The sequence below is a fragment of the Eucyclogobius newberryi genome, unplaced genomic scaffold, assembly GCF_026437365.1.
Source record: "Eucyclogobius newberryi isolate DKJ021-1_F unplaced genomic scaffold, fEucNew1.0.hap1 SCAF_136, whole genome shotgun sequence".
In the NCBI taxonomy this organism is placed as follows: Eukaryota; Metazoa; Chordata; class Actinopteri; order Gobiiformes; family Gobiidae; genus Eucyclogobius; species Eucyclogobius newberryi.
The window spans coordinates 177,493-193,476 of NW_027315764.1; the positions used below are offsets into that span (position 1 = coordinate 177,493).

General features: G+C 39.4%; 1 protein-coding gene across 1 annotated transcript in view; it reads left to right on the forward strand.

The window, feature by feature from the left end:
• LOC140359043 (protein SSUH2 homolog) overlaps window positions 1-14,414 on the forward strand; it is a 63,119-nt gene extending 48,705 nt beyond the window's left edge. The window contains exons 5-12 of the mRNA XM_072443917.1: window positions 11,171-11,231; window positions 11,310-11,428; window positions 11,497-11,556; window positions 11,827-11,936; window positions 12,947-13,039; window positions 13,138-13,270; window positions 13,372-13,479; window positions 14,258-14,414. Coding sequence (XP_072300018.1) covers window positions 11,171-11,231; window positions 11,310-11,428; window positions 11,497-11,556; window positions 11,827-11,936; window positions 12,947-13,039; window positions 13,138-13,270; window positions 13,372-13,479; window positions 14,258-14,401 — 828 coding nt within the window. The 3' untranslated portion in view covers window positions 14,402-14,414. The remainder of the gene's footprint in view (window positions 1-11,170; window positions 11,232-11,309; window positions 11,429-11,496; window positions 11,557-11,826; window positions 11,937-12,946; window positions 13,040-13,137; window positions 13,271-13,371; window positions 13,480-14,257) is intronic.
• Window positions 14,415-15,984: the final 1,570 nt, after the last annotated feature.

The following is a 15,984-nucleotide window of genomic DNA, read 5'->3' on the forward strand; positions in this document are numbered from 1 at the left end:
TTCTTGACTGTAGCTGTGTCCTCTTCACTGCAGTTGTGTTTTTTGACAGTAGTCGTGTTTTCTTGACTAGTTGTGTTCTCTTGACTGTAGTTGTGTTTTCTTGTCTGTGGTTGTGTTTTCTCGAGTGTAGTTGTGTCCTCTTGATTGAGGTTGTGTTCTTCTTGACTGTAGTTGTGTTATTCTTGACTGTAGTTGTGTTTTCTTGAGTATAGTTGTGTTCTTCTTGACTGTAGTTGTGTGTGTTTTCTTGACTGTAGTTGTGTTTTCCTGACTGTAGTTGTGTTCTATTGACTGTAGTTGTATTCTTCTTGACTGTAGTTGTGTTTTTCTTGACTGTAGTTGTATTTTCTTGACTGTAGTTGTGTTCTCTTCACTGTAGTTGTGTTTTTCTTGACTGTAGTTGTATTTTCTTGACTGTAGTTGTGTTCTCTTCACTGTAGTTGTGTTTTTCTTGACTGTAGTTGTATTTTCTTGACTGTAGTTGTGTTCTACTTGACTGTAGTTGTGTGTGTTTTCTTGACTGTAGTTGTGTTTTCCTGACTATAGTTGTGTTCTATTGACTGTAGTTGTATTCTTCTTGACTGTAGTTGTGTTCTTCTTGACTGTAGTTGTGTTCTTCTTGACAGTAGTTGTGTTCTTCTTGACTGTAGTTGTGTTTTCTTGACTGTAGTGTTGTTTTCTTGACTGTAGTTGTGTTCTTCTTGACTGTAGTTGTGTTCTTCTTGACTGTAGTTGTGTTTTCTTGACCGTAGTGGTGTTTTCCTGACTGTAGATGTATTCTCCTTGACTGTAGTTGTGTTTTTCTTGACTGTAGTTGTGTTCTGCTTGACTGTAGTTGTGTTCTTCTTTACTGTAGATGTATTCTTCTTGACTGTAGTTGTGTCCTCTTGACTGTAGTTGTGTTCTTCTTGGCTATAGTTATGTTTTCTTGAGTGTAGTTGTGTTCTTCCTGGCTGTAGTTGTGTTTTCTTGACTGTAGTGGTGTTTTCCTGACTGTAGTTGTGTTCTTCTTGACTGTAGTTGTGTTCTTCTTGACTGTAGTTGTGTTTTTCTTGACTGTAGTTGTGTTTTCTTGACTGTAGGTGTGTTCTGCTTGACTGTAGTTGTGTTCTTCTTGGCTATAGTTATGTTTTCTTGAGTGTAGTTGTGTTCTTCTTGACTGTAGTTGTGTTCTTCTTGACTGTAGTTTTATTCTTCTTAACTTTAGTTGTGTCCTCTTGACTGTAGTTGTGTTCTTCTTGAGTGTAGTTGTGTTCTTCTTGACTGTAGTTGTGTTCTTCTTGACTGTAGTTGTGTTTTTCTTGACTGTAGTTGTATTCTTCTTGACTTTAGTTGTGTCCTCTTGACTGTAGTTGTGTGTGTTTTCTTGACTGTAGTTGTGTTTTCCTGACTGTAGTTGTGTTCTATTGACTGTAGTTGTGTTCTTCTTGACTGTAGTTGTGTTTTTCTTGACTGTAGTTGTATTCTTCTTGACTGTAGTTGTGTTCTTCTTGACTGTAGTTGTGTGTGTTTTCTTGACTGTAGTTGTGTTTTCCTGACTGTAGTTGTGTTCTATTGACTGTAGTTGTGTTTTTCTTGACTGTAGTTGTGTTTTCTTGAGTGTAGTTGTGTTCTTCTTGACTGTAGTTGTGTGTGTTTTCTTGACTGTAGTTGCGTTTTCCTGACTGTAGTTGTGTTCTCTTGACTGTAGTTGTGTTTTCTTGACTGTAGTTGTGTTCTTCTTGACTGTAGTTGTGTGTGTTTTCTTGACTGTAGTTGTGTTTTCTTGACTGTAGTTGTTTTCTCTCTTTGACTGTAGTTGTGTTCTTCTTGGCTGTAGTTGTGTTTTCTTGACTAGTTGTGTTCTCTTGACTGTAGTTGTGTTCTTCTTGACTGTAGTTGTATTCTTCTTGACTTTAGTTGTGTTCTCTTGACTGTAGTTGTGTTCTATTGACTGTAGTTGTATTCTTCTTGACTGTAGTTGTATTTTCTTGACTGTAGTTGTGTTCTCTTCACTGTAGTTGTGTTTTCTTGAGTGTAGTTGTGTTCTTCTTGACGGTAGTTGTGTTCTTCTTGACTGTAGTTGTGTGTGTTTTCTTGACTGTAGTTGTGTTTTCCTGACTATAGTTGTGTTCTATTGACTGTAGTTGTATTCTTCTTGACTGTAGTTGTGTTCTTCTTGACTGTAGTTGTGTTCTTCTTGACAGTAGTTGTGTATTCTTCTTGACTGTAGTTGTGTTTTCTTGACTGTAGGTGTGTTCAGCTTGACTGTAGTTGTGTTCTTCTTTACTGTAGATGTATTCTTCTTGACTGTAGTTGTGTGTGTTTTCTTGACTGTAGTTGTGTTTTCCTGACTGTAGTTGTGTTCTTCTTGACTGTAGTTGTATTCTTCTTGACTGTAGTTGTGTTTTCTTGACTGTAGGTGTGTTCTTCTTTACTGTAGATGTATTCTTCTTGACTTTAGTTGTGTCCTCTTGACTGTAGTTGTGTTTTCTTGACTGTAGGTGTGTTCTTCTTTACTGTAGATGTATTCTTCTTGACTGTAGTTGTTTTCTTCTTGGCTATAGTTATGTTTTCTTGAGTGTAGTTGTGTTCTTCCTGGCTGTAGTTGTGTTTTCTTGAGTGTAGTTGTGTTCTTCTTGACTGTAGTTGTGTTCTTCTTGACTGTAGTTGTATTCTTCTTAACTTTAGTTGTGTCCTCTTGACTTTAGTTATGTTCTTCCTGGCTGTAGTTGTGTTTTCTTGACTAGTTGTGTTCTCTTGACTGTAGTTGTGTTCTTCTTGACTGTAGTTGTATTCTTCTTGACTGTAGTTGTGTTCTATTGACTGTAGTTGTATTCTTCTTGACTGTAGTTGTGTTCTTCTTGACTGTAGTTGTGTTCTTCTTGACTGTAGTTGTGTTCTCTTGACTGTAGTTGTGTTCTCTTCACTGTAGTTGTGTTTTCTTGAGTGTAGTTGTGTTCTTCTTGACGGTAGTTGTGTTCTACTTGACTGTAGTTGTGTGTGTTTTCTTGACTGTAGTTGTGTTTTCCTGACTATAGTTGTGTTCTATTGACTGTAGTTGTATTCTTCTTGACTGTAGTTGTGTTCTACTTGACTGTAGTTGTGTGTGTTTTCTTGACTGTAGTTGTGTTTTCTTGAGTGTAGTTGTGTTCTTCTTGACGGTAGTTGTGTTCTACTTGACTGTAGTTGTGTGTGTTTTCTTGACTGTAGTTGTGTTTTCTTGACTGTAGGTGTGTTCTTCTTTACTGTAGATGTATTCTTCTTGACTTTAGTTGTATTCTTCTTGACTGTAGTTGTGTTTTCTTGACTGTAGGTGTGTTCTTCTTTACTGTAGATGTATTCTTCTTGACTGTAGTTGTTTTCTTCTTGGCTATAGTTATGTTTTCTTGAGTGTAGTTGTGTTCTTCCTGGCTGTAGTTGTGTTTTCTTGAGTGTAGTTGTGTTCTTCTTGACTGTAGTTGTGTTCTTCTTGACTGTAGTTGTATTCTTCTTAACTTTAGTTGTGTCCTCTTGACTTTAGTTATGTTCTTCCTGGCTGTAGTTGTGTTTTCTTGACTAGTTGTGTTCTCTTGACTGTAGTTGTGTTCTTCTTGACTGTAGTTGTATTCTTCTTGACTGTAGTTGTGTTCTATTGACTGTAGTTGTATTCTTCTTGACTGTAGTTGTGTTCTTCTTGACTGTAGTTGTGTTCTTCTTGACTGTAGTTGTGTTCTCTTGACTGTAGTTGTGTTCTCTTCACTGTAGTTGTGTTTTCTTGAGTGTAGTTGTGTTCTTCTTGACGGTAGTTGTGTTCTACTTGACTGTAGTTGTGTGTGTTTTCTTGACTGTAGTTGTGTTTTCCTGACTATAGTTGTGTTCTATTGACTGTAGTTGTATTCTTCTTGACTGTAGTTGTGTTCTTCTTGACTGTAGTTGTGTTCTTCTTGACAGTAGTTGTGTTCTTCTTGACTGTAGTTGTGTTTTCTTGACCGTAGTGGTGTTTTCCTGACTGTAGATGTATTCTCCTTGACTGTAGTTGTGTTTTTCTTGACTGTAGTTGTGTTCTGCTTGACTGTAGTTGTGTTCTTCTTTACTGTTGATGTATTCTTCTTGACTGTAGTTGTGTCCTCTTGACTGTAGTTGTGTTCTTCTTGGCTATAGTTATGTTTTCTTGAGTGTAGTTGTGTTCTTCTTGACTGTAGTTGTGTTCTTCTTGACTGTAGTTGTGTTTTCTTGACCGTAGTGGTGTTTTCCTGACTGTAGATGTATTCTTCTTGACTGTAGTTGTGTTTTTCTTGACTGTAGTTGTGTTTTCTTGACTGTAGGTGTGTTCTGCTTGACTGTAGTTGTGTTCTTCTTGGCTATAGTTATGTTTTCTTGAGTGTAGTTGTGTTCTTCTTGACTGTAGTTGTGTTTTCCTGACTGTAGTTGTGTTCTATTGACTGTAGTTGTGTTCTTCTTGACTGTAGTTGTGTTTTTCTTGACTGTAGTTGTATTCTTCTTGACTGTAGTTGTGTTCTTCTTGACTGTAGTTGTGTGTGTTTTCTTGACTGTAGTTGTGTTCTCCTGACTGTAGTTGTGTTTTTCTTGACTGTAGCTGTGTCCTCTTCACTGCAGTTGTGTTTTTTGACAGTAGTCGTGTTTTCTTGACTGTAGTTGTGTTTTCTTGACTGTAGTTGTGTTCTCTTGACTGTAGTTGTGTTTTCTTGTCTGTAGTTGTGTTTTCTTGAGTGTAGTTGTGTTCTTCTTGACTGTAGTTGTGTTCTTCTTGACTGTAGTTGTGTGTGTTTTCTTGACTGTAGTTGCGTTTTCCTGACTGTAGTTGTGTTCTCTTGACTGTAGTTGTGTTTTCTTGACTGTAGTTGTGTTCTTCTTGACTGTAGTTGTGTGTGTTTTCTTGACTGTAGTTGTGTTTTCTTGACTGTAGTTGTTTTCTCTCTTTGACTGTAGTTGTGTTCTTCCTGGCTGTAGTTGTGTTTTCTTGACTAGTTGTGTTCTCTTGACTGTAGTTGTGTTCTGCTTGACTGTAGTTGTGTTCTTCTTGACTGTAGTTGTGTTCTATTGACTGTAGTTGTATTCTTCTTGACTGTAGTTGTATTTTCTTGACTGTAGTTGTGTTCTCTTCACTGTAGTTGTGTTTTCTTGAGTGTAGTTGTGTTCTTCTTGACGGTAGTTGTGTTCTTCTTGACTGTAGTTGTGTGTGTTTTCTTGACTGTAGTTGTGTTTTCCTGACTATAGTTGTGTTCTATTGACTGTAGTTGTATTCTTCTTGACTGTAGTTGTGTTCTTCTTGACTGTAGTTGTGTTCTTCTTGACTGCAGTTGTATTCTTCTTAACTTTAGTTGTGTCCTCTTGACTGTAGTTATGTTCTTCTTGGCTGTAGTTCTTTTTTCTTGAGTGTAGTTGTGTCCTCTTGGTTGTAGTTGTGTTCTTCTTGACTGTAGTTGTGTTCTTCTTGACTGTAGTTGTGTCCTCTTGATTGTAGTTGTGTTTTTCTTGACTCTAGTTGTGTTCTTCTTTACTGTAGTTGTATTCTTCTTGACTTTAGTTGTGTCCTCTTGACTGTAGTTGTGTTCTTCATGGCTGTAGTTGTGTTCTCTTGACTGTAATTGTGTTCTTCTTGACTGTAATTGTGTTCTCTTGAATGTAGTAGTGTTTTCTTGACTGTAGTTGTGTTTTCTTTACTGTAGTTGTGTTCTTCTTGACTGTAGTTGTATTCTTCTTGACTGTAGCTGTGTTCTTCTTGACTGTAGTTGTGATCTTCTTGACTGTAGTTGTGTGTGTTTTTTTGACTGTAGTTGTGTTTTCCTGACTGTAGTTGTGTTCTATTGAGTGTAGTTGTTTTCTTCTTGACTGTAGTTGTATTATTCTTGACTGTAGTTTTGTTCTTCCTGACTGTAGTTGTGTTTTTCTTGACTGTAGTTGTGTTTTCTTGACTGTAGGTGTGTTCTGCTTGACTGTAGTTGTGTTCTTCTTGGCTATAGTTATGTTTTCTTGAGTGTAGTTGTGTTCTTCTTGACTGTAGTTGTGTTCTTCTTGACTGTAGTTGTATTCTTCTTAACTTTAGTTGTGTCCTCTTGACTGTAGTTGTGTTCTTCTTGAGTGTAGTTGTGTTCTTCTTGACTGTAGTTGTGTGTGTTTTCTTGACTGTAGTTGTGTTTTCCTGACTGTAGTTGTGTTCTATTGACTGTAGTTGTATTCTTCTTGACTGTAGTTGTATTATTCTTGACTGTAGTTGTGTTCTTCTTGACTATAGTTGTGTTCTTCTTGACTGTAGTTGTGTTCTTCTTGACTGTAGTTGTGTTTTCTTGACCGTAGTGGTGTTTTCCTGACTGTAGATGTATTCTCCTTGACTGTAGTTGTGTTCTTCTTGACTGTAGTTGTGTTCTTCTTGACTGTAGTTGTGTTTTTCTTGACTGTAGTTGTGTTCTTCTTGACTGTAGTTGTGTTCTTCTTGACTGTAGTTTTATTCTTCTTAACTTTAGTTGTGTCCTCTTGACTGTAGTTGTGTTCTTCTTGAGTGTAGTTGTGTTCTTCTTGACTGTAGTTGTGTTCTTCTTGACTGTAGTTGTGTTTTTCTTGACTGTAGTTGTATTCTTCTTGACTTTAGTTGTGTCCTCTTGACTGTAGTTGTGTGTGTTTTCTTGACTGTAGTTGTGTTTTCCTGACTGTAGTTGTGTTCTATTGACTGTAGTTGTGTTCTTCTTGACTGTAGTTGTGTTTTTCTTGACTGTAGTTGTATTCTTCTTGACTGTAGTTGTGTTCTTCTTGACTGTAGTTGTGTGTGTTTTCTTGACTGTAGTTGTGTTTTCCTGACTGTAGTTGTGTTCTATTGACTGTAGTTGTGTTTTTCTTGACTGTAGTTGTGTTTTCTTGAGTGTAGTTGTGTTCTTCTTGACTGTAGTTGTGTGTGTTTTCTTGACTGTAGTTGCGTTTTCCTGACTGTAGTTGTGTTCTCTTGACTGTAGTTGTGTTTTCTTGACTGTAGTTGTGTTCTTCTTGACTGTAGTTGTGTGTGTTTTCTTGACTGTAGTTGTGTTTTCTTGACTGTAGTTGTTTTCTCTCTTTGACTGTAGTTGTGTTCTTCCTGGCTGTAGTTGTGTTTTCTTGACTAGTTGTGTTCTCTTGACTGTAGTTGTGTTCTGCTTGACTGTAGTTGTGTTCTTCTTGACTGTAGTTGTGTTCTATTGACTGTAGTTGTATTCTTCTTGACTGTAGTTGTATTTTCTTGACTGTAGTTGTGTTCTCTTCACTGTAGTTGTGTTTTCTTGAGTGTAGTTGTGTTCTTCTTGACGGTAGTTGTGTTCTTCTTGACTGTAGTTGTGTGTGTTTTCTTGACTGTAGTTGTGTTTTCCTGACTATAGTTGTGTTCTATTGACTGTAGTTGTATTCTTCTTGACTGTAGTTGTGTTCTTCTTGACTGTAGTTGTGTTCTTCTTGACTGCAGTTGTATTCTTCTTAACTTTAGTTGTGTCCTCTTGACTGTAGTTATGTTCTTCTTGACTGTAGTTGTGTTCTTCTTGACTGTAGTTGTGTCCTCTTGATTGTAGTTGTGTTTTTCTTGACTCTAGTTGTGTTCTTCTTTACTGTAGTTGTATTCTTCTTGACTTTAGTTGTGTCCTCTTGACTGTAGTTGTGTTCTTCATGGCTGTAGTTGTGTTCTCTTGACTGTAATTGTGTTCTTCTTGACTGTAATTGTGTTCTCTTGAATGTAGTAGTGTTTTCTTGACTGTAGTTGTGTTTTCTTTACTGTAGTTGTGTTCTTCTTGACTGTAGTTGTATTCTTCTTGACTGTAGTTGTGTTCTTCTTGACTGCAGTTGTGTTTTCTTGAGTGTAGCTGTGTTCTTCTTGACTGTAGTTGTGATCTTCTTGACTGTAGTTGTGTGTGTTTTTTTGACTGTAGTTGTGTTTTCCTGACTGTAGTTGTGTTCTATTGAGTGTAGTTGTATTCTTCTTGACTGTAGTTGTATTATTCTTGACTGTAGTTTTGTTCTTCCTGACTGTAGTTGTGTTTTTCTTGACTGTAGTTGTGTTTTCTTGACTGTAGGTGTGTTCTGCTTGACTGTAGTTGTGTTCTTCTTGGCTATAGTTATGTTTTCTTGAGTGTAGTTGTGTTCTTCTTGACTGTAGTTGTGTTCTTCTTGACTGTAGTTGTATTCTTCTTAACTTTAGTTGTGTCCTCTTGACTGTAGTTGTGTTCTTCTTGAGTGTAGTTGTGTTCTTCTTGACTGTAGTTGTGTGTGTTTTCTTGACTGTAGTTGTGTTTTCCTGACTGTAGTTGTGTTCTATTGACTGTAGTTGTATTCTTCTTGACTGTAGTTGTATTATTCTTGACTGTAGTTGTGTTCTTCTTGACTATAGTTGTGTTCTTCTTGACTGTAGTTGTGTTCTTCTTGACTGTAGTTGTGTTTTCTTGACCGTAGTGGTGTTTTCCTGACTGTAGATGTATTCTCCTTGACTGTAGTTGTGTTCTTCTTGACTGTAGTTGTGTTCTTCTTGACTGTAGTTGTGTTTTTCTTGACTGTAGTTGTGTTTTCTTGACTGTAGGTGTGTTCTGCTTGACTGTAGTTGTGTTCTTCTTGGCTATAGTTATGTTTTCTTGAGTGTAGTTGTGTTCTTCTTGACTGTAGTTGTGTTCTTCTTGACTGTAGTTTTATTCTTCTTAACTTTAGTTGTGTCCTCTTGACTGTAGTTGTGTTCTTCTTGAGTGTAGTTGTGTTCTTCTTGACTGTAGTTGTGTTCTTCTTGACTGTAGTTGTGTTTTTCTTGACTGTAGTTGTATTCTTCTTGACTTTAGTTGTGTCCTCTTGACTGTAGTTGTGTGTGTTTTCTTGACTGTAGTTGTGTTTTCCTGACTGTAGTTGTGTTCTATTGACTGTAGTTGTGTTCTTCTTGACTGTAGTTGTGTTTTTCTTGACTGTAGTTGTATTCTTCTTGACTGTAGTTGTGTTCTTCTTGACTGTAGTTGTGTGTGTTTTCTTGACTGTAGTTGTGTTTTCCTGACTGTAGTTGTGTTCTATTGACTGTAGTTGTGTTTTTCTTGACTGTAGTTGTGTTTTCTTGAGTGTAGTTGTGTTCTTCTTGACTGTAGTTGTGTGTGTTTTCTTGACTGTAGTTGCGTTTTCCTGACTGTAGTTGTGTTCTCTTGACTGTAGTTGTGTTTTCTTGACTGTAGTTGTGTTCTTCTTGACTGTAGTTGTGTGTGTTTTCTTGACTGTAGTTGTGTTTTCTTGACTGTAGTTGTTTTCTCTCTTTGACTGTAGTTGTGTTCTTCTTGGCTGTAGTTGTATTTTTCTTAACTTTAGTTGTGTCCTCTTGACTTTAGTTATGTTCTTCCTGGCTGTAGTTGTGTTCTTCTTGACTGTAGTTGTATTCTTCTTGACTGTAGTTGTGTTCTTCTTGACTGTAGTTGTGTTCTATTGACTGTAGTTGTATTCTTCTTGACTGTAGTTGTGTTCTTCTTGACTGTAGTTGTGTTCTCTTGACTGTAGTTGTGTTCTCTTCACTGTAGTTGTGTTTTCTTGAGTGTAGTTGTGTTCTTCTTGACGGTAGTTGTGTTCTTCTTGACTGTAGTTGTGTGTGTTTTCTTGACTGTAGTTGTGTTTTCCTGACTATAGTTGTGTTCTATTGACTGTAGTTGTATTCTTCTTGAGTGTAGTTGTGTTCTTCTTGACTGTAGTTGTGTTCTTCTTGACTGTAGTTGTGTGTGTTTTCTTGACTGTAGTTGTGTTTTCCTGACTATAGTTGTGTTCTATTGACTGTAGTTGTATTCTTCTTGACTGTAGTTGTGTTCTTCTTGACTGTAGTTGTGTTCTTCTTGACTGTAGTTGTGTTTTCTTGACTGTAGGTGTGTTCTGCTTGACTGTAGTTGTGTTCTTCTTTACTGTAGATGTATTCTTCTTGACTGTAGTTGTGTGTGTTTTCTTGACTGTAGTTGTGTTTTCCTGACTGTAGTTGTGTTCTTCTTGACTGTAGTTGTATTCTTCTTGACTGTAGTTGTGTTTTCTTGACTGTAGGTGTGTTCTTCTTTACTGTAGATGTATTCTTCTTGACTTTAGTTGTGTCCTCTTGACTGTAGTTGTTTTCTTCTTGGCTATAGTTATGTTTTCTTGAGTGTAGTTGTGTTCTTCCTGGCTGTAGTTGTGTTTTCTTGACTTTAGTTGTATTTTCCTGACTGTAGTTGTGTTCTATTGACTTTAGTCGTGTGTGTTTTCTTGACTGTAGTTGTGTTTTCCTGACTGTAGTTGTGTGTGTTTTCTTGACTGTAGTTGTGTTTTCCTGACTGTAGTTGTGTTCTATTGACTGTAGCTGTGTCCTCTTCACTGCAGTTGTGTTTTTTGACAGTAGTCGTGTTTTCTTGACTAGTTGTGTTCTCTTGACTGTAGTTGTATTTTCTTGACTGTAGTTGTGTTCTCTTGACTGTAGTTGTGTTTTCTTGTCTGTAGTTGTGTTTTCTTGAGTGTAGTTGTGTCCTCTTGAGTGTAGTTGTGTCCTCTTGATTGAGGTTGTGTTCTTCTTGACTGTAGTTGTGTTATTCTTGACTGTAGTTGTGTTTTCTTGACTGTAGTTGTGTTCTATTGACTGTAGCTGTGTCCTCTTCACTGCAGTTGTGTTTTTTGACAGTAGTCGTGTTTTCTTGACTAGTTGTGTTCTCTTGACTGTAGTTGTATTTTCTTGACTGTAGTTGTGTTCTCTTGACTGTAGTTGTGTTTTCTTGTCTGTAGTTGTGTTTTCTTGAGTGTAGTTGTGTCCTCTTGAGTGTAGTTGTGTCCTCTTGATTGAGGTTGTGTTCTTCTTGACTGTAGTTGTGTTATTCTTGACTGTAGTTGTGTTTTCTTGACTGTAGTTGTGTTTTCTTGAGTATAGTTGTGTTCTTCTTGACTGTAGTTGTGTGTGTTTTCTTGACTGTAGTTGTGTTTTCCTGACTGTAGTTGTGTTCTATTGACTGTAGTTGTATTCTTCTTGACTGTAGTTGTGTTTTTCTTGACTGTAGTTGTATTCTTCTTGACTTTAGTTGTGTCCTATTGACTGTAATTGTGTTCTTCTTGACGGTAGTTGCACTCTTCTTGACTGTAGTAGTGTTCTCTTGACAGTAGTTGTGTCCTCTTCACTGCAGTTGTGTTTTTTGACAGTAGTCGTGTTTTCTTGACTAGTTGTGTTCTCTTGACTGTAGTTGTGTTCTCTTGACTGTAGTTGTGTTCTGTTCAGTATCGTCTGGAGACTTTCACGGAAACGCGCTTCACCCGGTGGAACACAGATCCTTACACGGGTGCGAACTTTTACTCTTACATTTATTCAGAACCAGAAAGTCCTCTGAATAAATGACCTAAAGCAGATGTTTGACCAGGAGAAGATGTGGAGGAGGTTTCTGCTCCTGCTCCGCCCTGGGACATGTTCGTGGAAGAGCCGCCTCTGTTCAATGCCTCGTCCAGAGACATCGCTCTGACCAACACCAAACTGGTCAAGGTATTCGCACGTGGTTAGATGTTCAACCAAAAGTGAGATCATGTGTTTGAGATGCGTTTGTTCGTCAGGTCTGTGGACGCTGCGACGGCAGAGGAAGTTGCAGCTGTTCTTTCTGCTTCGACGGGAAAGTGAGTGTCACACAAGCAGTTTCGATGAAAGTGTCTTCAGCCGAGATTTAGATGAAAGTGTCTTCAGCCGCGATTTAGATGAAAGTGTCTTCAGCCACGGTTTAGATGAAAGTGTCTTCAGCCACGGTTTAGATGAAAGTGTCTTCAGCCACGGTTTAGATGAAAGTGTCTTCAGCCACAGTTTAGATGAAAGTGTCTTCAGCCACGGTTTAGATGAAAGTGTCTTCAGCCGCATTTTCCACAACAAATAAACACATGATCATGTTCCAGGAGAAGTGTGATCACTGTATTGGGCGCGGTTACAACAACACCTATAACTACTACACTGGCTACCTCCAGCACCAACTCTGCTGCTTCTGCTCTGGACAAGGACATGTCAGGTACGTTCTTCTCACTCAGACCTGATGTTCTTCTCATGTTCTTCTCACTCAGACCTCACGTTCTTCTCACTCAGACCTCATGTTCTTCTACCTCAGATCTCACGTTCTTCTCACTCAGACCTCACGTTCTTCTACCTCAGATCTCACGTTCTTCTCACTCAGACCTCACGTTCTTCTCACTCAGACCTCATGTTCTTCTCACTCAGACCTCACCTTCTCACTCAGACCTCATGTTCTTCTCACTCAGACCTCACGTTCTCACTCAGACCTCATGTTCTTCTCACTCAGACCTCACGTTCTCACTCAGACCTCATGTTCTTCTCACTCAGACCTCACGTTCATCGCACTCAGACCTCACGTTCTCACTCAGACCTCATGTTCTTCTCACTCAGACCTCACGTTCTCACTCAGACCTCACGTTCTCACTCAGACCTCACGTTCTTCTCACTCAGACCTCATGTTCTTCTCACTCAGACCTCACGTTCTCACTCAGACCTCACGTTCTCACTCAGACCTCACGTTCTTCTCACTCAGACCTCACGTTCTTCTCACTCAGACCTCACGTTCTCACTCAGACCTCATGTTCTTCTCACTCAGACCTCACGTTCTCACTCAGACCTCATGTTCTTCTCACTCAGACCTCATGTTCTCAATCAGACCTCATGTTCTTCTCACTCAGACCTCACGTTCTCACTCAGACCTCATGTTCTTCTCACTCAGACCTCACGTTCTTCTCACTCAGACCTCACGTTCTCACTCAGACCTCATGTTCTTCTCACTCAGACCTCACGTTCTTCTCACTCAGACCTCATGTTCTCACTCAGACCTCATGTTCTTCTCACTCAGACCTCATGTTCTCACTCAGACCTCACGTTCTTCTCACTCAGACCTCACGTTCTCACTCAGACCTCATGTTCTTCTCACTCAGACCTCACGTTCTCACTCAGACCTCATGTTCTCACTCAGACCTCATGTTCTTCTCACTCAGACCTCATGTTCTTCTCACTCAGATGTTCCTTCTGCAGTGGAAAAGGTCAGACCAAATGTAACGTGTGTTTGGAGCACAAGAAGACCACTCTGTCCATCAGCCTCAGAGTCAAATGGTACGAGAGTGAGGGGCGGGGCCTGTGGACTGAGGGGCGGGGCCTGGAGAGTTAAGGGGCAAAAGAACAAATAAAGTTTGACTTGTTCTTTGTCTAAGGATGAATCACCAGGACCAGGTTCTGTGTGGATCCTCTGAGCCGCAACATCTGCAGCAGCTGCAACAGCCGCAACATCTGCAACATCTGCAGCAGCTCCCAGGGCAACGCATCATGAACCACACGGCCCCCAGGGTCAGAGAGACAGAGAGAGAGAGAGAGAGAGAGGGAGAGGGAGAGAGAGGGAGAGAGAGAGAGAGAGAGGGAGACTAACTCACAGTTTCATGTGTTTTCAGGTCGGAGCAATCTCAGATTTCCTGGATCCGGCTGTGATCAGGGCTTCTCAGACTCTGGTCCTGGAACACGCCGAGAAATACAAGCTCAACGCTCGCATTCTACAACAGGTCTGACCTTTGACCTTACAACAGGTCTGACCTTTGACCCTGCTCCTACGCCCTTTACAGAAACAAACATTAAATCACCTAAAAAGCAACAAAGGCAAAAAAAAGTGACTTGATCTCGTGCTAAAGCGTCGTGTTTCCACTGATCCTAACGACAATGTGGAGCCTTAGCAACACAGAGCTAGCAAAGCACGTTAGCAACAGTTGTTTCCTGTTTATAGCCGCATGCCACTCGCTTTGTCAAGAGCCACAATCTGCTTTTGCCACGCCCCTCACACACACACTAGCTTAAGCCACGCCCCTCAAACACACTAGCTTTAGCCACGCCCCTCACACACACCAGCTTTAGACACGCCCCTCAAACACATTAGCTTTAGCCACGCCCCTCAAACACACCAGCTTTAGACACGCCCCTCACACACACACCAGCTTTAGACACGCCCCTCACACACACTAGCTTTAGCCACGCCCCTCAAACACACTAGCTTTAGCCACGCCCCTCACACCCACTAGCTTTAGCCACACCCCTCAAACACACACTAGCTTTAGCCACGCCCCTCAAACACACACTAGCTTTAGCCACGCCCCTCAAACACACACTAGCTTTAGCCACGCCCCTCAAACACACACACACTGGAATTACTAAATGTCTTTTTGTGAATCAAAATGTATAATTCTAGTACAATTTTGATAGAATGTGTTGCAGAGACAGATTCTATACATATGTACTGTATATATACACATATATATATATATATTTATATACAGTTATATGTTGCAGAGACAGACTGTGGAGCTGGTTTCACTCTGCAGAGTTTTGTACGCCTGGAGAGGGCGGAGCTACACCTTCTACATCAGCGCTGAGGACGGTGCGTTTGTGGACGATTACCCAGAATCCTCCTGTCTCTGCTGCAGCGTCATGTGACTCCGACATCTGCTGCGCGAGACTTTTATTTTGACTGTTTTCATGGATTCGATATTTAATAAAGTTTCACACAGTTAAAGTGTTTGTATTTATTTAAACATGTCGTAAATGTAAAGATTCAGTGTCAAACTCTAAAACATGATGACATCACACTTAGATGACATCACACTTAGATGACATCACATTTAGATGACATCACACTTAGATGACATCACACTTAGATGACATCACGCTTAGATGACATCACACTTAGATGACTTCACGCTTAGATGACATCACGCTTAGATGACATCACACTTAGATGACATCACGATTAGATGACATCACACTTAGAAAACATCACACTTAGATGACATCACACTTAGATGACTTCACGCTTAGATGACATCACACTTAGATGACATCACATTTAGATGACATCACACTTAGATGACATCACACTTAGATGACATCACGCTTAGATGACATCACACTTAGATGACATCACACTTAGATGACATCACATTTAGATGACATCACACTTAGATGACATCACACTTAGATGACATCACACTTAGATGACATCACACTTAGATGACATCACATTTAGATGACATCACACTTAGATGACATCACACTTAGATGACATCACGATTAGATGACATCACGCTTAGATGACATCACGATTAGATGACATCACACTTAGATGACATCACACTTAGATGACATCACATTTAGATGACATCACACTTAGATGACATCACGCTTATATGACATCACGCTTAGATGACATCACCCTTAGATGACATCACACTTAGATGACATCACATTTAGATGACATCACACTTAGATGACATCACACTTAGATGACATCACACTTAGATGACATCACATTTAGATGACATCACACTTAGATGACATCACACTTAGATGACATCACACTTAGATGACATCACGATTAGATGACATCACGCTTAGATGACATCACACTTTAGATGACATCACGCTTAGATGACATCACGCTTAGATGACATCACACTTAGATGACATCACACTTAGATGACATCACATTTAGATGACATCACACTTAGATGACATCACACTTAGATGACATCACACTTAGATGACATCACGCTTAGATGACATCACACTTAGATGACATCACACTTAGATGACATCACATTTAGATGACATCACACTTAGATGACATCACACTTAGATGACATCACACTTAGATGACATCACACTTAGATGACATCACACTTAGATGACATCACGCTTAGATGACATCACACTTTAGATGACATCACGCTTAGATGACATCACGCTTAGATGACATCACACTTAGATGACATCACGATTAGATGACATCACACTTGGATGACATCACGATTAGATGACATCACGGTTAGATGACATCACATTTAGATGACATCACACTTAGATGACATCACGCTTAGATGACATCACACTTAGATGACATCACGCTTAGATGACATCACGCTTAGATGACATCACATTTAGATGACATCACACTTAGATGACATCACGCTTAGATGACATCACACTTAGATGACATCACGCTTAGATGACATCACGCTTAG